Source organism: Octopus bimaculoides, chromosome 13 (genome assembly GCF_046866305.1).
Source record: "Octopus bimaculoides isolate indiv1 chromosome 13, ASM4686630v1, whole genome shotgun sequence".
NCBI classification, from domain to species: domain Eukaryota; kingdom Metazoa; phylum Mollusca; class Cephalopoda; order Octopoda; family Octopodidae; genus Octopus; species Octopus bimaculoides.
The window spans coordinates 25,796,277-25,816,248 of NC_142940.1; the positions used below are offsets into that span (position 1 = coordinate 25,796,277).

Genomic DNA, 19,972 nt, shown 5'->3' on the forward strand with positions numbered 1-19,972 from the left:
TCCTCTCTTTCGTTCAATCTTTCCATCCTGCCCTCCACTTCTCCTGTACTGTCTCTGACACCTCTGTCCCCTTTCTCGACATTTCGGTCAGCATCCTCCACTCCGCCCTTAGCACCTCCATCCACTACAAACACACAGACTCACACTCCTATCTCAACTTCTCCTCCTCCCACCCTAGACACACAAAACTTTCCATCCCCTATTCCCAATTCCTCCGTCTACGCAGACTTTGTAGCGACAGCCATGACTTTGAGACTCAGTCTCAACTCATGGCTCACCACTTTAGCCTGCGTGGATATCCACCCACCACCATCCACACCGCCCTTGCCAGAGCACGTTCTGTGGACCGTGCATCTGCTCTCTCAACCCGAACCCGCCCTGCCGTTTCCCGCCTCCCTTTTCCCCTCACCTACCATCCCACCACCCTACCCCTCCAACGCTCCATTCTCCGAGCTTTTCGGCGCCTCCAGTCCGACCCCTCCACCTCCCACATCTTCCCTAATCGACCCCTCCCCTCCTTCAAACGAGCCCACAACCTACGGGACCTCTTGGTCCACAGCTTTTTCCCCAACCCAACCTCCCAACCTGGCTCGTTCCCCTGCTCCCGCCCACGCTGCCGCACTTGCCCTTACCTCTCCAACACCACCCTCCTCACCAGCACCCATCACCGACCCTATCGCATCACCGACTCCTTCACCTGCACGTCTACCAACATCATATATTGCCTCTCCTGCTCTCTCTGCCAATCCCTGTACATCGGACAAACGGGGCGGCGCCTGGCCGACCGATTCGCGGAACACCTCCGAGATATCAACGTCGGCAATGACACCCCGGTGTCACGCCACTTCCGTTCTGCCGGCCACTCCTTGCGGCAACACCTGTCGGTGTTTGGACTGTCCATGCACAGGGGCCATCCGGACTCCCGTTTGCGCCGTGAACAGGGATTAATCTTCTATCTTCGCTCCTTTGCGCCACATGGGCTCAACTCCCCTCCACTCTTCATCTAACCCCCTCCTCCTGTCTCTCTCCCCCACCCCCCCTCCTACCACCCATCTCTCCCCTCCCCCACCTCCTGCTCCGACTCCTACTTCTTTGTACGTCTCTTCACCTCTCTTCATACTTCTCTCCACTCCCACTTCTCTTCACCCCTACTCTTTCTCTCCTCTCTCTTACTCTCTCTCACTCTCTTCTCTCGTACTCCCCCCTCTCTCACTCTTACTCTCTACACTCTTACTCTCCTACTCTTTCACTCCTCTTTCTCTCCTCTCTCTTACTCTCTCTCACTCTCTTCTCTCGTACTCCCCCTCCCCCTCTCCCGTACTCCCCCCTCTCTCACCCGTACTCCCCCCTCTCTCACTCTTACTCTCTACACTCTTACTCTCCTACTCTCTACACTCTTACTCTCTTACTCTCTCACCCTTACTCTCTCACTCTCTTCCCCTCTCTCTCACTCTCTTTCTCACCCTTACTCTCTCACTCTCTTCCCCTCTCTCTCACTCTCTTTCTCTTCCTTTCTTCTTCCCCCCCATACCCCTCTTCCCTCTCTCTCACTCTCTTTCTCTTCCTCTCTTTCTCCCCCCATACCCACCTTCCCCTCTTTCTCCCCCCATACCCACCTTCCCCCTCTCTCAATCCCCCTTCCCTCTCTTATACCCACCCTCTCTCCTCTCTTCCTCTCCCCTCCCATACCCATCTTCCCCCTCTCTTACATCGACCTTCCCCTTCTCCCTCCTCGTCAACACTCCCTCATAAGCTCATCCCACCACACCCCAACACACTCCTACTCTACCTTCCCACTCCACCCCATCCAATTCCTTACACCCACCACCCACCCCTACCCACATACCCCACCCTACCCACATACCCCTACCTCTACCCCACACTCCACCCATGCCTTCCCCACCTCCCAACACCCTCACATCACACCACACCAATACCCTTGCATCACACCACGCACACCACACCAATACCCTCGCATCACACCACGCACACACTACAACTGACCAACTACTTTCTCCCTTTCTCCCTTCCCCCATTTTCACACTACATACGTCAAGATCACCAGCAGTCTACCTCCCACACACAGCCCCTCGTTCCCGATCACCGTTCGTTATCTCCCCCTTTCTTAGCTCTCCTGAAATAAGAATTTCTAACTTCCGGTCAGTCAGCCATTGTTATGATCGGCCATTATTATGATTGACCGTTGACTGAACACTATTCAATTTTTTTTTCTCCGTGTTTTTCTCCTTGTCTCCGTATTCTTTCTGTTGAAGAGCGTAGCTCGAAACGTCAAAGACTTTCCGTATTCCCGAGCGTCATACTAATATATACTTTTGTTATTTACACCACCTGTCCTCGTCTGTTGTTATTTTTTGTATAATCTCCCATATATATATATATATATATATATAAATATATATTTATGTGTGTATATCTTTGTGTCTCCGTCTGTCTTGCCACCCTTACTTGACAACCAATGTAACTTAGCAGTTCAGCAAATGAGGCTGATAGAATAAGTACTAGGCTTACAAAGAATAAGTCCTGTGGTCGATTTCTTTGACTAAAATCCGTTTAAGGTCGTGCTCCAACATGGCCGCAGTCAAATGACTGAAACAAGTAAAAGAGTAAGAGAGTGGATAACAAAACAGAATGGATAACAAAAGCCATCAACTACTTGTAGAGAACTATCTGGGCATTAGCTTGAATCGATAATGCAAGTGCTCTCAGTTCTTACTTCCTCTATGCACTTGCTGCATGTAAAGTATTCCTTCTTTGTTGGCCTGTCAGTGATCCCACTTAAAGTGGATACACCTTTAGGAGTTCCTATCTACCTTTTTTCTAAACACCATGAAGGTTATTTTCCTGATAGAAGTAGGTTTCTGTCTTCTGGTGGTTTAGGTAGTGAACAGAATACCTTGTGGTATTTGTTCTGACTTTCTGTCAAGTGAAATCCCACCATAGTCAAATGTACAGAATTTTTTTTGCCAGTTTAATTTACTTAATTACAAAAAGCCAAGGGAAATAAATGAAATGGACCAGTGGCTTAAATTTACATAACTTCTGCAGATGCTGATGGAGATGTATTCAATGATATACACATTAAATTCTAAATGAATTAAACTTTTCATAATCATGGCATGGCTGTGTGGTAGAAAGTTTGCTTCATAATCCCATGGTTCCTGGTTCAGTCCAACTGCATGGCATGTTGGAGAAGTGTCTCCTACTACAGCCTTGGGTCAACCAAAGCCTTATACGTGGATCTGGTAAATGGAAACTGAAAGAAGCCAATCATGTGTGTGTGTGTGTGTGTGTGTGTGTGTGTCCCACCACTGCTTGACAAATGGTGTTGGTGTGTTTACATCCCAATAACTTAAGATTTCAGCATAAGAGTACCATACTTTACAACAAAGAAATAAGTACTTAGCCTTGAATTTTATTAGAAATTATCAACCTGTGTCCCAGCACAAGTAAATGAAAGCTGAAGATGTAAAATGTATTTGCTGAAAATCTCTGTAAAATCTCTATTTCTATTTGTAGCAGTCAAATGAAAAGCCTCAAATATGTCATTCCCTTCACCTCTAACTCTATACAGAACATATTCAGCAGAACTTTTCTGAAACTCTCCTTCTTACTTCCAGTCTCACTGCTGCATAGACACAATCTCTACATTTGAGAAGTCTTCCAAGCATGCCGTCCAAACAAAGTAGCAAACCTTGATGGCACCTTTTGCATTATCCATCCTAAAATAGTGTACTTTAGAGGTAGCTCCTATCTTTCTTTTATCTTGCTGGGCACCACTTTGAAGAATTCTTTTTAGTGGAATGAATTGACCCCAATACTTAATTTTTGTTCTTCAAGCCTGCTACTTATTCTACGAACATCTTTTGCTGAACCACTAGGATACAGGGACATAAACACACCAACACTGGTTGTCAAGCAGTGATGAGGGGACAAACACAAAGACACCTACACATAGATATAGATATTCATGATGGGCTTCTTTTAGTTTCCATCTGTCAAATCCACTCACAAGGCTTTGGTTGGCCTGAGGCTATAATAGGAGATACTTGCCCAAGCTAGTTTTTTGTTTAGTTTGGCCATCCTCCTAGATACTTGCAGGGATTTCACTCAAGCATGTTATTCCTTGTGGTCCCCTATACATGTTCTTAATTCATCAACATTTGCCATTGGACTGTCCTAAAGTAAGTTGTCCTCATAGGTTAGATGTTTTCTTCCCTTGTTGATTCTTCCTTCAACTGACTACCATAAGACCAGTTGACACACTGGTTCTCCTGGGTACCTGACAAAATGACCTGCAATTCTTATTCTTCTCTGCTGAATCTTCTCAGTCACTTTAGGTAGATTCTGATAAAGCTGCACGTTGGTTAAATGAGCTCTCCATAGAACATTCTGAGCCACACTTAGCATTTTTGTGTTGCAGTTATCTATTTGTTTTCAAGCATTTTGGTGAAGGTCCAAGTTTCAGAACTGTATAACAAAACTGTCTCATCTATGGAGACAAACAATCTAATTTTCAAGGTGCCACACAGAGGGACTGAACCTGGAAATATATGGTTGAGAACCAAGCTTCTTACCACACAGCCACTCCTGTGCCTATAATCATCAAACCCTTAAATCTTTCTCCCCACTCACTTCTTCTACAGATATTTAACTCAATCTTTGGAAACACATATCAATCCATTCCATCTCCAAACTGGTGAATTCTTTAACTCTATTAACTAAATCTCTTCCATCATCTCAAAAATGATGAACTTGGTTAACAATCACATTTTTCATCATCCAGTGTACCCTGGAATGGCTTCATAGAAACAGATCAACAGGAGGCATATTCTCCAGCCTTGTTCTCAAAACTATGAAAGATAAGTTACTGCATTTGAAAACAGCAAAGCTTTCAATGGTGTTCCAGGATAGTAATACTGCTAAACACATCTGTATTCTAGACTAAATCCAAAAGAAAGTCATTAGGCCATCTGGCTTGTATTCAATTACCAACATGTTTCAACCATTCATAGCTGCATTGTTCACTCTCTCTCTCTCTCTCTCTCTCTCTCTCTGCTTCTTCTAAGATAACATTGTTTTTTAAACTAGATAGCTGCACTACATTTCTATCATCCTTCGATACATCTCTTTCCACTATCTCCTTTCCTGGTATCACTTAAAAAGATCCTTCAAAAATATTCTTCACCCAATTTTTCTTCCCCATAATTACAATTTTCTAGAAATATAACCCTACTCACCTGTTTCCTATAGACATCATCCTACAAATGTTCATTTCAAACAGCATCAATTGCATTAGGGTGAGAGGGGCCATCAACAATGCCTTCCCTCCTCCTCTCTCTATGTAAAAGCTAGATCTAACCGGAAAAGCTAATTATTTAGGGATATATAATGGTATAAGATGATAGCTTAACTGTAATGTGGTAATTGATATAAGAATTGCTTAGTGTCATAATATACCATGAACTTCAAATACAAATATCCTGTTATTATATGGCGATACTTTTCTTTTTGTTTAATATGAAGTCTTAAGTGAAGGAGCAGTAAAATAGTGAAACTGATTTCCAGGTTCAACCACATTGATGACTAATGAAAATGTGAGCAAGGAGAAAGTGTCAGTTCAAGGAATGAGACAGGCTGTAGATGATAAAAGGAACTAAGGAAGGAGGTTGAGTGTATGGAGAATACAGTTTTCTAATTCTGAGTAACATGAACCATTGTGGGAATCATAGAAGAGAGAAAGAAAATATACAACATGTCTGTAAGCAAGTGGTGATAACACATTAATATGTGAAAGTTTTAAAAACAGTTTTCAGTTTATGATGCAATCTGCAATACCTATGTGTGTAGCTGTTAGACTATCCAAAATATATGAACAGTACTCTATTTTACATTAGAATACTGATATATGAACAGTACAGTTTTTAAACAACTGCCGGTCCCCTCCATAGGTTAAAGGTGATTTACAATAATAAATCACCTTTAACCTATGTAGGGGACTGACAGATGTTTAAAAATTGAACTATTTCTACCTTTGGATGCAGTTTTGTAAATGTTATAGTTATGTGGTAGTGATGTATTCATGTCATACATGAGTGGTTGCCAAATGTTCAAGATGTGGTGAAGGTGGTGAGCTTGCAGAATCATTAGCACACCAAGCAAAATGCTTAGCAGCATTACATCCATCTTCACATTCTGAGTTTAAATTCTGTCGAGGTTGACTTTACCTTTCATCCTTTCAGGATCAATAAATTAGGTACCAGTTGAACACTGGGGTTAATGTAATCAATTTACCCTTTCCCCTAAAATTGCAGGCCTTGTGCCAAAATTTGAAATCAACGTTAAAGATGGGTGATTGTGTTGATGTTGATTGTTTCAGAGTCTGCAAGAGTTATGGATACAGCCCTTTCCTTCAGACAAATCCAATAAAAGAAAGATCATCAAAGATTGTTAAACTTGTCATTTGGAAAGATTGAAGGTTTTATTTACTTATTGTTCCTAAATAAAGAGGGAAGTGATACGATGACTGTCTTCGTGCTTCTCAGTGAGACTAGGTTATCATTTCCTCATCAGATAATGTTTATAAAGAAGACTCACTTCTTAAAAATAATGCACGACTTGTGTGAGTTGTCTAACGTTTAAATAACCCTTTAACTGAAAGTTTAAGAAGAGATGGGTAATATTACCTGCTTGAAAGTGAGTATGGTTATAAATAATAGCAAGTAGAGTTATTAACATTCAGATAGAAGAATATAGGAGACAGAATTGAAGCTTGAAATTCTCTAACATACATCATATGATGTATGTTAGAGAAAGCCACTCAACATATTCTGAGAGGAACAAGTCTGATAGAAGAAAACTTTGAATTCTTTTCATGTTCAAAACATAACACAAAATAGGTTGAGCATCTTTGAATAAAATGTATGGTGCCACTTTCCACAAAGATTTTACATAGCATAAAAGCATAATGATATATCATATAGGATATCTTTATAATAAAACTAGATTGATATAACAAAATAATGATGACATTTGGCATGAATTATCTTAGTTCAACAGCAGATGTCAATAAAAGGATTACTGATTATAGAATATGATAGCAGTTTAAATATAAAATGTAGGTAGCATAATACATGATCTTAAATCAAATATGAAATCTGAGAAACAAGAAAATATAATTTACCTTCACATGAAACATTTTTCTTTGACCAGGAACCATCTTTTAAACATCTAAAAGTTGAAGATGCAGGCAAACGGAAACCTTTGCGACATTTTACTTGGCAGCGACTCCCTAGTTTCATTAAAGGGTCTTTTAAGCATCTCTGATTTTTGACAATAGCATTTTCTGGTACTTGAAACTTGTCACAGAATTTAGCTGTGGAAAAAAAATATTTAAACATATTCAAGATAGTTAGTTCACATAATTAATGTTTGGTTTCAGTTTTGAATTCTTTGCTTTTATTTATTGAAATTTGTAGTAATCAAGTAGTAATAAAGCAACATTGAATATGTTGTCAATGGAGAATATGGCCCTCAATCAGTAGCATTGCTAGAGTGTGCCACCTGGATCAGCCCTTGAATGTATTCCCCCCAATCCACCCACCTTCAGGGAACTGAAGCTGATATAGGCTAATACAGCAAACCAAAAAGTGTCACCCCACAAAAGTGCCACTTAGCAGTGGGAAGGAACCCATCTCACCTCCTCCCCAACTACACTGCTGTCACAGATATCAGGTGGAAGGAGTTGTTGTTGTTGTTTAGTTCCAAGTAAACCCTGATTCAACAGACTTATGAACAATAACGCCCCAGCTATAACTGCCATCTGTTTGCATTTTAAAGATGCTATTGTTCACTATGTTCTTCCCTTTTCTTAAGAAGTTATTTGAGAGAGACTTAATTGTTATTTATAACCCCTTAACCAAGCTTGTAGAGGCTTCCTATTTGCTCCATTAGAGCAATAAGATTACATGTTATTTCATGCCACTCTGAAAAGCATTAGCTGTATAAAATGTTTGGCGATTCAATGATTATTTTTAAAACTTTATCTCCAGTTTTAAACTGAACAATATGAAATATTTCAGAAATATCAAAAATGATTTCATAACAATTTCTGAAACTCTGCATTTTATTTTAACAGTTTGATTTTGAAATTCAATTAAAAGAGCCAATATATTCAACACTTTACATGTTAAAAAAATCTAAGTAAGTTTTAAATATTTCTTCATACATATATATTCTTAGTCAAACAAGATAAAGGAATATGAATAAACTCAACAGAGAATCAGTTTATTTACCTTTACATGAATATCCATCAGGATTGAGAGTGAAACCAACTTTACATTTGCAGAAATAACTCCCCTTCGAATTGACACAAATATGTTGGCAGCTGGCATTTTTCTTCTCACATTCATTGATATCTGAAACACAGATGGTCATGTTTTGATTGCTACAACATAAATGGTGTCAGAAACACTTACAAATATATTTGGAATAAGTGTCTTACCATATAACTTCCTACTATTTTAATCCAAATATAACTTAAACCTCTTTAACTTAAGAGACAGAGTATAAGAGAATGAGAGCAATCAGAATATTTATCCCGAGTTTGGTGACCCTAACATTCTTGTCAATTAATCTTCATTTATTTTATTTTATGGAGAAAACTGATAAAACCAGAAATTCAATAGTAAGGTGTAGCAACAGAATGCTTGGTATCGATAGACACCAAATTGGAATCAATAATTCTAGTTTTAATGTGAATTGTTCCTTCGAGAACAATACTAAACTTAGAGACTTTGACTTATTGATTAGGAGGTTTGAAAAATTCTGATATCAATATATGTCCATCTGACTGACCCACCCACCTCCTAACATGTTAATATGTCAGAATCTGCTGGATGTGTTGACACATTCAAAGAGTCTACAAATGTAGCCATATTCCAAGAAAACATGGCTTGGCTAGGAGATTAAGATATTTTAAAAATCATTTAGTTATAAGTAAAATAGAAAGCAGTTATAGCCTTTGTAGGTTCACTAATAGTGGTGAGGTCAATGGGATTACCACAATCCATGAGATTAATGAAGCTCCTGGGATTAGTAAGGTTAATAGGATTAGTCAGACCAATGATATTAGTAAGGCCAATGGGATTAGTGAGGTCAGAGACCAAAGGGATTATTGGATTAATGGGATTAGTGAGGTTAATGAGATTATTGAGGCCAATGGGTTTAGTGAGGTTAATGAGATTATTGATGCCAATGGGTTTAGTGAGGTTAATGGATTAGTAGGGTCAGTAAAGTTAATGTTAATGGTACTAGGAAGTCAACAGGCTCAGTGAGGTTGATATGATTTGTGAGTCATATCATAAGAGAGAGAGAGAGGGTGTCGTAGAGGAAGACAGAGGGTGAGAATGGGAGAGAGAGAGCAAGAGATAGAGAGAGAGAATGAGAGGGAGAAAGGGAGAGAGGGAAGGTGAGAGAAAGAGAGAGGGTGAGAGAGGGAAAAGAGGATGAAAGAGGGTGAGAGAGGGTGAGAGAGGGAAAAGAGGATGAAAGAGGGTGAGAGAGGGAAAAGAGGATGAAAGAGAGTAGAGAAGGTGGGAGGGAAGGAGAGAAAGAGATAGATAGATAGATAGATAGATAGAGAGAGAGAGAGAGAGAGAGAGAGAGAGAGAGAAAGAGAGAGAGAGAGAGAGAGAGAGAAAGAGAGAGAGAGAAAGGGAGAGAGATAGCTAAAGCTGACCCCAGGCTAACTGAATTTCAGTACTCTTATGAGTATAATTTGGTAAAATTTCACACAAGTTAAAACTGAAAACGTAGGAATAAATCATTTTATTTTATTACTTTCTCTTTATATTTGTTACAAAGCCCTCAATAAGTGACATGGCCTGATGTCTCTGATGATTGCCTGAGTGACCAATACCTTCAACTAGCTCTGGAGAGAGCTGAATCATTGACATGTGTACTGATGTGCTTTGATGCGCTATTAAATAAAACTGCTGAATATGTTAATGGTTTGTGTGTTGAATACGACTGCTAATGACTGTATGATTGGCAATGATTTTTGTGTTGATTATGACTAAATGTTTTTGTGTGTTAAATATGACTGTAAAATTATTTGTTTGTTAAATATTGTAAGATTATTTGTATACTGAAAATGATAGCTTGAATTTTTTGTTTAGAGGATAACTAAATTTTTATGTGTTAAATATGATTGTAAAATGAGTTCTGTGTTGAATAAAGACTGTTAATTTTTTTATGTGTTAAATATAAATGTTAATGGATTGTATGTTTAGTATAAACTGTTAATGGTTAGTGTGTTGAATATGACTGTTAAATATTGTGTGTTAAATATGAATGTTAATGGCTTGTATGTTGAACGTCTGTTAAAGGTTTGTATGTTAAAGATTTGTATTAATGGTTTGTGTGTTCAATATCGTGTGTTGAATGGGACTGTTAATGAATATATATTGAATATGACTGTAAAACGATTGTGTTGAATAGAACTGTTAATGGTTTGTGTTTCAAGAAGAAAGTCAGTCAAAAGAAGTATTGCAGTACTAAATCTTTCTGCTAAAATCCATAAATGACGTAATGCTTTACTATTGATGACAAACACAATGTAGTTCTTCTTATTGATTGTTTATTTCTCTTCTTTTGATACTCCCAATCAACATACACAATTGGATATTCTACATATTGTTACAGATGTTGGCAATTTTGCATTGAAATGATTTCTTCTTTTCTCAAAGGTCAGACACATTAAAACCTCATTGGAAATTATTTTCCCCAATTCCTTAGGACTGTTATTTTTTGTTTTAGTTTGTGATAGTTAATACATATTTTATATTAATTTATTACATCTTCAAGGCAGTAAATTGGCAGAATCATTAGGATGCCAGGCAAAATGTTTAGCAGTATTTTGTCTGTTCTTACATCCCGAGTTCAAATTCCACTGAAGTAAACTTTGCCTTTCATCCTTTCAAGGTCAATAAAATAAGTACCAGTTGAACACTGAGGTCTATGTGATCAATTAATTCACTTCCTCAAAATTGCTGGCCTTGTGCCAAAATTTGAAATCAATTTGTTGTCTTCTTAAAGTTTCCTATCCAGCCTATGTAGCCTAAGCAGATAATCGCAGGACCTTTTACTGCTCTTTTTCTTTTTCTAGGTTAAGGTTGGTGGTTGTGTGAGATATTTTAAGTAATAATGAGTAGAATGTCCTTTTGGAATTAATCAGTGGAAGGGTTTCCATCCGTTTGTTTTCTCTAGATTCAAAAGAAATTAAAGTCATTAAATGAAATATCCCTCTTGCTACATAACTTTTGAAGACTTTTTTCATATAAAGTACTTTATCACTAGAATTTAGTAAAATTCTTTGTTTTGTCAATAATTTTTAGGTTACCAATTAAATTTTACTAAATTTTAATAATAAAAATTTACTGCAGTTACTATCATTATAATAAGTAAATAGGATTTTGTTTCATTGTAAAATCTTTCAGACTAACTAATATAATTCTTTGTTGATATTGTAGGTCAAACATTAATAAATTATATGATCAGAATATTACATTCCATCTTACATTCAATGTGTAAAATTATGTGAATGTCAAGGGTTGCTATGTAAAATTTCATTGGCTTAATATTGATTAGAAAATATCGTTCAGATGTCTCTTAGTGATTATAAATGTGTACATAGTATTTCTCCTGATGCTATTTTAAACCTCCTTCACATTAAGGAGTTACCTATTCTTACACTAGACATAACATTATTTCTAAAATGGAAACACATGACAAAAGTTTCCTCCCATCCTCCTAAATATTGGAATATCCTTCCTGTGAATCTTTGCTTGTCAAGCTTAATTGATATACTCAAACATCATACTAAGCTATTCAAGAGTTAATTGCACCAGTTACCATTCTTTGATATATGCTGTACAGATAAGTCTGTGTGGTTATACAGTTTATTTCATAACCATGTTATTCTGAGTTTGGTTCTACTATCCTACAGCATGTTTCTTTAGGTAGGTGTCTTTTCCTATAGCAGTTGGGTAACCAGTACTTTGAAAGGTATTATTTGGTTGATGGAAATTGTGCTGGAGCCAGTCATATGTGTATGTGTATATACGTATGGATGCACGTGCATATATATGTGTATTTAAGCATATATCTTTTGCTGATGTATATCATTGAAAGTTGTAAACATGTGTGAGAAAAACCTATCTTTTTGATACATGTGATATTTGTTCTGCCCAAGTTTTATACACACTCCTCAAGAATAATCCAAAGCTTGATTTGTTGGAAATCTTTGATCAATGACACTATTATTCCCAAGATGTGATATAAGATGTTACAATATTGATAACACATTCACAAAGGAACTAGTGATTTTCATGTCCTATTACAGACAATAATCATATAAAAAGACTAAAACAAACTTAGATTGGCACACTTCAAACTTTCTTCAACTATATGGCAATAATAAAATTATGTCTGATCCAAAAGAGGTCAGATGAGTTGATAAGTTCTAAAAATATGAAGGAGTGGTTCTTTTAAATTTGGAGATTGAGCAACAATACTACAGTTCTACACACCACTGCAGTTACTTCTTTATTAAACTTGATTGCTTTTAGTCAAACAAATAATGAGCCTTGTACAGCTGCTGTAAAATTATCAGTACATAATAATTATGTACGGAGGCACATGGCCTAATGGTTTGAGCAGTGGACTCATGGTCGAGGGATCGCGGGTTCGAATCTCAGACCGGGTGAAGTGTGTGTTTATGAGTGAAACTCCACGTGGCTCTAGCAAGATGACTCTTTCGCCACAACTTTCTCTCACTCTTTCCTCCTACATCTAGCATCTCACCTGTGATGGATCAGCATCCCATCTATGTAGGGAACCTATACACCAATGAAACTTGGAAACCAGTCCTTATGAGCCAGGCATGGCTCAAGAAGGAACAAACAACAGCAATTAGGACATTGATACCATATCAATTCAGTTAAGACTTTCATGAATTTAGGAAAAGCAGACAAAGAAATAATGGAAACATTCACAGTAATGATACTGATAACACAAAAACTAATGATTATTCAAAACAAACCTTCGTTTTTCTTTGTCTTAACAATTTCCTATTAAATCATCTTGACAGATGACTTTCCCTGATCCAGATCTCCTTTCAAAGACTTGAATTTTGTAGTGTTCAAAACAGAATGAAATAATCTTTCAGATAGTAAATACATTTGATTCCTAGTTTCTCTAAATGTTTCTTTATCTCAGTAAGTCTTATTGACTTCCGTATTTGCATTGGGTTCCATATTGAAAGTCATCCAGTTTCATATCAACACCTGACCCTTGGGTACCTTTAGCAGAGTTCAATCTGTTGTAAGCATTCAGGTCAGGCCTTTAGCTTTCTAGTAATTTCCTTTCCCCACCACTACAAGTCTTGGAGATCCAGTGCAACAGTTATGGGTGCTGCCCTTCTTGGATTAAATCACAACAAAAGAAGAAAAAGGAAAAAGCCATTTAGCACTTATTGAGGTTTCATACAATTTACGAATAGGCTCTGCACCAGTAGATGCTTATACTGAGGCACATTACAATGAAGACTAACTTAAATATACACAGATGTGCATTTTATTCTATGCTCATCTCATATCTTTCATTCCTTATTTTTGTCTACTGCATGCTGTGAATATCCTGCAAAAACCTAAAGTTTATTACAATACATGGGATCATACACACTTGAGTGTAATTTGAACTTTGTAACAACTTTATTTCCTATCAAGCAGTCATACTAGATTTATTCAAAAGAAATAAAACAAAAGACATTTGTTGATGTAATAAAAAGAAAAACTCCATGTGATAACTAATTAGTGCCACATGCACTGTTCCCTGACTTGTAAATATCTCATCAATGGGAACAGTTTTATACAAGGATGGAGATAAGCTGCTGGTATGGAATGAATAAGCATCCAACTAGAATTGAAATCACTCTTAGATGATCAGAGCCTTCTTACTCTATGGTATGTGGCTGGGATGTAAGGCATGATGGCCAGTAGATTTGATATAGCTTTCACTATTTGTTTCTTTTCAATTATTTTAATTATTTCAGTTACTATGTGGTGGATTGGCAGACTTGTTAGTGTAGAGGTGAACTATATGTCTGGTTATATTTAGCTTTCTTAGGCAGTTTTACAGAATCTAACTCCAGACAGAAAGGAATAATAATAATAATAATAATAATAATAATAATAATAATAATAATAATAAAGGGATTTTATTAACGTTTAATTGATTTGTTAGATTAAAATCAATATTTATTCATTTAGGAATTTCAGTTGATATAAATTTTAAGATCTAGAATAATGATCTCCAAATTTAAAGCTTCAGATTTATAGGTATGGAGAAACAGGAAGTTTTATCATTCATGCTTTTAACAAGTAAAAGTTATGTCTATAGCAAATCAACCAGCCACATTCTCCCTCCACCAAAGAGCAGGAAACCTCTGATCATTTAAGTATAGTTTCAATTCTAGATGGATGATTATTTCTTTTCATCGAAACAAATTATCCAATTCCTGCATTATACTGTGCCCATGGCTGACACACAACTTATTCTACAGTGCCTTTTGTGGTAATTAAGCACAACATGAAGATGAAAGTTAACCTGTTAAAGCACCAAGTGCCTTTTTATGACTGAGTTAAACTAGGGGGATAACTAATATCCATAACTTTTACACAGGATTTCCAAGTCCAATGGGAAAGAAAGGGAGGAATTATTAGAAAACCAGAAGCTTGTTTGCATCAGAGTAGACACCACTAAAGTTAGCAAAGGATCAAGTATTTGAGTTATTTACTGGTTGATTTACAACATGGAACTCATATTTAAATACACATTGATGCATGTGTTCGTGATAAAGAAATGTGTACTGAAACTAGAAACTAAATATTGTCATTATTGTCAGAATGGATATTTGTTAGAACATTCTGCAACAATAAAGTGTTGAAAAGAGAGTTGTAGTCAAAGGAAAGGGTAAGGGAGGCAACTCTGAAATCCAAATTAACAAAATGTAATGAGGCACACAGAGGAGAATGAATTTTATCTTGATTACAGAAACAGCTTGCGAAATGTTTCAGTCTTATTAGTTCTCCTCAGTGAAGTATTGTCTTACTACTCTTTGCCAGACACTAACCTTAAATGACTGAGAAATATAAAGATTTTGAATGAGTAGACATTAATAAACATGGTTATATAACAGAATAATGGGAAACCCTTCTGCAGAATAATAGATAAACAGTTAAGTAAGTCTGTAGAGGCACCTGAGTAAGAAATTGTTACAAAAAGCTGTTAATCAATGCATTGTTTTGAATCATCATTATTATCATTGTCATTGTTTGAATCATAAGCACAGTGAACAAATCTTGCAGTATTTCTTGTAGCTCATTATTTTCTGAGCTCAAATCTCACTGAGATCAATTTTGCCTTTAATCCCTCCTAGATGGATAAAATAAAGTACCAATCAAAAACTAAGGGTTCATTTAATTAACTAAACCTCTCACCTGGAATTTCTAACTTTATGCTTAATTTACAGACAATTACTATAATTATGGATACAGAGGTTGTTTACTGTATTTTGTGTCAGCTTCTCCCAGTCACGTAGGATGTTAAAATTGTTGTAATATGAATTAATGAGTTGCAAATGTTAAAAGACTTGGTATGGTAGCAATATTATGTTTATATAAGATGAGCTGGCAGAATCGTTAGCACACCAGGCAAAATGCTTAGCAGCATTTCACCTGTCTTCACATTCTAAGTTCAAATTCCACGAGGACATTTTCCTTCAGACAGTTCACTGTAGAGACAGATCTTGGGAAGGCAATGTTCATTCATCCAACGGACGTGACCTGACCATCGGAGATGATGTTCAATGATCAAGGCTTTGATGCTCAGGAGACCTGATCTTTCAAGCACAGAGTTGTTGGTGATGTGATCTTCTCAGTTGATGTTCAGGATAGAGCGAAGTTTGGATTGATGGAAGTGCTCTAGTTTCTTCATGTCCTTATGGTAAACAGTCCAGGTTTCACACCCATCCAGATGAGTTGATACGACAACAGCCCGATAGACCATGAGCTTTGTTTTGAATGTCAGATCCTTGTTGCAAAAGACCCTGGTTTTGAGACGACCAAAAGAGGCATGACCTGATTGGATGCGATGTTCGATATCCTTACCAGATCCTTCAGTGAGTGACAGAAAACTTCCAAGATAGCAGAAATCCTCGACGACCTCAATTGATTGGTTGTTGATGGTGATGTTGGGGCTGTCAAGGTTGGTACGAGGAGCTAATTGAGGGAGCACTTTGGTTTTGGCGATGTTCACTTTCAGGCCGGAGGTTTGATAAGCTCTGCTGAAGTTGTTTGTTGAGGTTTGGAGGTCCTCTGCAGTTGAATCTGGGGCTGCGTATCATCAGCGTATTGAAGCTCAGTGATCTTGTGCTCTTGACAGTGACGCCTTGATGAGAACTGCGAGATGTTGAAAAGTCTGCCATCAAATCTACATCTGAGTTTCACTCCAGGGTTGTCTGTTAGAATTTTGGAGAGCATGGCAGTGATGTAGAGAGAAAACAGGGTTGGAGCAAGAACAGATCCCTGCTTCAGGCCACAGGTAATCTTGAATTCATCAGAGATGTCAGTCTGATAAAGGGCTCTTCCCCTCATTTCATCATGGAAACCTTGATCAGCGAAATGAAGCCTCCAGGACAACCGTAACGATGCAGGATATCTCACATGACCTCTCTTGGGACACTGTCAAAAGCTTTTTCCAAGTCGTAGAAGATGAAAAAGACAGGTTTCTGCTGCTCCTGGCTCTTCTCCTGGATCTGATGTGCACAAAAGATCATGTTGATGGTACCTCTTGACCTTCTGAAACCACACTGTGACTCAGGAAAGACTGACTCAGCTACCACTTGGAGACGTTGTAAGAAAATTCGAGCGATGATCTTGCCTGCGATTGAAAGCAGAGAGATGCCACGATAGTTACCACAGAGGCTCCTATCTCCTTTCTTGAAGATGGTGACAATGATTGCATCTTTGAGATCTTGAAGAATCTGTTTCTTCTCCCAGATCTGAAGAATCAGCATGAAGAGTCTTGCCTGAAGAGCAGGTCCACCTGCTCTGAGGAGTTGAAAGAGAATGTTGTCGGGTCCAGGAGCTTTGTAAGGTTTCATTTGATTGAAAGCAGTCATGAATTCGATATGGGAAGGGGAACATGACAGTTTCAGTCTGACAAGGTGTTGAGGAATGTTCTTCAGCGGGTTTTCAGAAGCAGTGGTTTGACTCAAACAGTCTTGAAATCTCCACCCTGATTGATGCCAAGCGATCGGCACTCATTAAACATCTGAACAACCCCTCATGTTCCACAAAACTCACCAGATTCAAGGAAGCCAAGTCACTCTACCAAAGAAGGATTCGTGAGATCAAGAATCAATGGTGGCAAGCCAAAACTGTCCAACTTCAATCCTTTGCTGACAGCCATGACATGAGGAACTTTTTTGCTGGAACCAAGGAAATCTACGGTCCCCAAAGATCATCAACATCCCAGCTGAAAACAGCAGACAACTCAACTGTCATCACCGAGAAGGATGGGATTCTTCATCACTGGAAAGAACACTTCGAAGCCTTGTTGAATCACTTATCCACTGCTAGCAAAATACATATTTAATAAAAATGTAATATAAGTAAACAAAAATAAAGAGAAAGACAATAATGAGGGTTAGTTGAGAAGGGGACACATGAATTTTGATTACTTCCTAGTAACCAAATATAGTATAAACCGTTCATTGATTTACATTGTTATGAAGAGAGAGACGTTCCATGTTTGCCCCTACACAGCATCATGATATATTGAATACAAAAAGAGCATGCTATTCTGCCACCTTAATTTTTAGTAAAGAGTATGTCAGAGTGGTGGGGTTTTGAACATACTTAATGCAGTAAGTCCCAAAATTCAATCAGTTTAATCACATACACTTACAGTAAGGAAATGAATAAATAAATAACACCAATGATCAATTGTAGTCAAGAAGGGTAAGGGAGGCAACTCTGAAACCCAAATTAATATAAAATGTAATGAGGCACACAGAGGAGATTGAATTTGATTTTGGGTACAGAAACAGCTTGTGAAATGTTTCAGTCTTATTAGACCTCCTCAGTGAAGTATTGTCTTACTACTTTTTGCCAGACACTAACCTTAAATGACTAAGAAATATAAAGATTTTGAATGAGTAAACATTAAAAGACATGGTTATATAACAGAATAATGGGAAAGCCTTCTACAGGATAAAAGCAAATAGTTAAGTAAGTATGTAAGGTGTGAGGACTAATGTAGCAAGCTGAAAAAATATTTAATCAGATAAAATTACAAAGAGGGAAAAAAATCATTTCCGAGATTAATTGTGGCGAGGAAAGGCAAGGGCAACAACTCTGAAATTTAAAATTAAACTTTGAAGCCACCAGAAGAGAAAAAGAAAAAAATCAAGCAACAAGAGAGATAGGTTCAACAGAATCGACCTTATCCTCCACCAACATTACCATGCAGTCAATGCCATTGACTCTTGTATGCGAGAATTGGTTTAATTAGTCATCAACACCATCACCATAAAGAAAGTGTTCAGCAAAGAAGAAACTAAATTCTCAGATACAAGATAAAGTCACTGCTACTGCTGCTGCTGTAGATTGGGAGCAAGCAATGGGGAATGGATCTGATGTCTGGTAATAAGGTATGTGTGTGTTTGTGTGTGTGTGAGTGTGATGATCCAGGTGACATGATACTCAACACAGAGATGTTATTTGGACAGTATGATAATCCTTTCTACTATAGGCACAAGGCCTGAAATTTGGGGAAGGAGGATAGTCAATTACATTGACCCCAATGCTCCACTGGTACTTATTTAATTGACACCGAAAGGATGAAAGGCAACGTCGACCTCAGAGGAATTTGAACTCAGAACATAAAGATGTAAAAGCATGCTAACAATTTTGCCAGCTTGCTGCCTTTTCACAGTATAATAATGGAATGTCTCTGACCATATATGTATGTAAGGTTTGTATGGTTGTAATAAACTTCAGTGTTAATCATTTGATCTAAGTCTCATTCTCTTCTAACTGTAACTATGATAACATTTAAATAATCTGTGATCAATCTTGGGTTGTGTAAAGAATACATTTCTTCATTTGAACAGAGTTTTACCAACTCTACTTCCAGCAACAAACAAACTTGTGGAAAAATTCAAATTAAGATTTTAGGTCTTTTATGTTTTATCTTTCACTTGTTTCCTCTCATCTAACTGTGGCCATGCTGGGGCACCACCTTCAACGGTTTTTGTTAAACAAATTGACCCCAGTACTTTTTTTTTAAACCTAGTACTTATTCTATTGGTCTCTTTTGCCAAACTGCTAACTTATGGTGATATAATCACACCAACACTGGTTGTCAAGTGATGGTGGTGGAGGGACAAACACGCACACACACACGCATGCACACACACACCCACACACACACACACACACACACACACACACACACACACACACACACACACAATTTTCAGGATTCAAAAGAATCAGGTATTAAAATAGTAAAAGAACCAAAGTAAAGTCGGGGATAGAGCACCTGTGTACCAACAATGTATACTGACATACACACACTTACTAAAGTAAATATGGATGTGTACTTCCAGTTATGCATACATTCACAAGTAACTGACTACACAATGTATCATCAAAGTCATACTAGGGGTACACTCGCTGCACATACTCCACTTCAACTACAAACTCCAGATCCAAACCTATGGAGGGTTCTGTATTGTAGTTCACTACAGCTGTTTCAGACATGTTCTATATTGATTTCAGCAGGAAATCAGGTTGGGTGAGTCATCTGGTACCACGTCCAGTTTTGC

General features: G+C 37.7%; 1 protein-coding gene across 4 annotated transcripts in view; it reads right to left on the reverse strand.

Moving 5' to 3' along the window:
* LOC106871923 (uncharacterized) overlaps nucleotides 1–19,972 on the reverse strand; it is a 423,018-nt gene that overhangs the window by 47,276 nt on the left and 355,770 nt on the right. For all 4 annotated transcript variants that reach the window (XM_089361578.1, XM_089361580.1, XM_089361579.1 and 1 more), the window contains 2 exons: nucleotides 8,313–8,435; nucleotides 7,202–7,393 (listed from right to left, as the gene is read on the reverse strand). In XM_089361578.1, coding sequence (XP_089217704.1) covers nucleotides 7,202–7,393; nucleotides 8,313–8,435 — 315 coding nt within the window. The remainder of the gene's footprint in view (nucleotides 1–7,201; nucleotides 7,394–8,312; nucleotides 8,436–19,972) is intronic.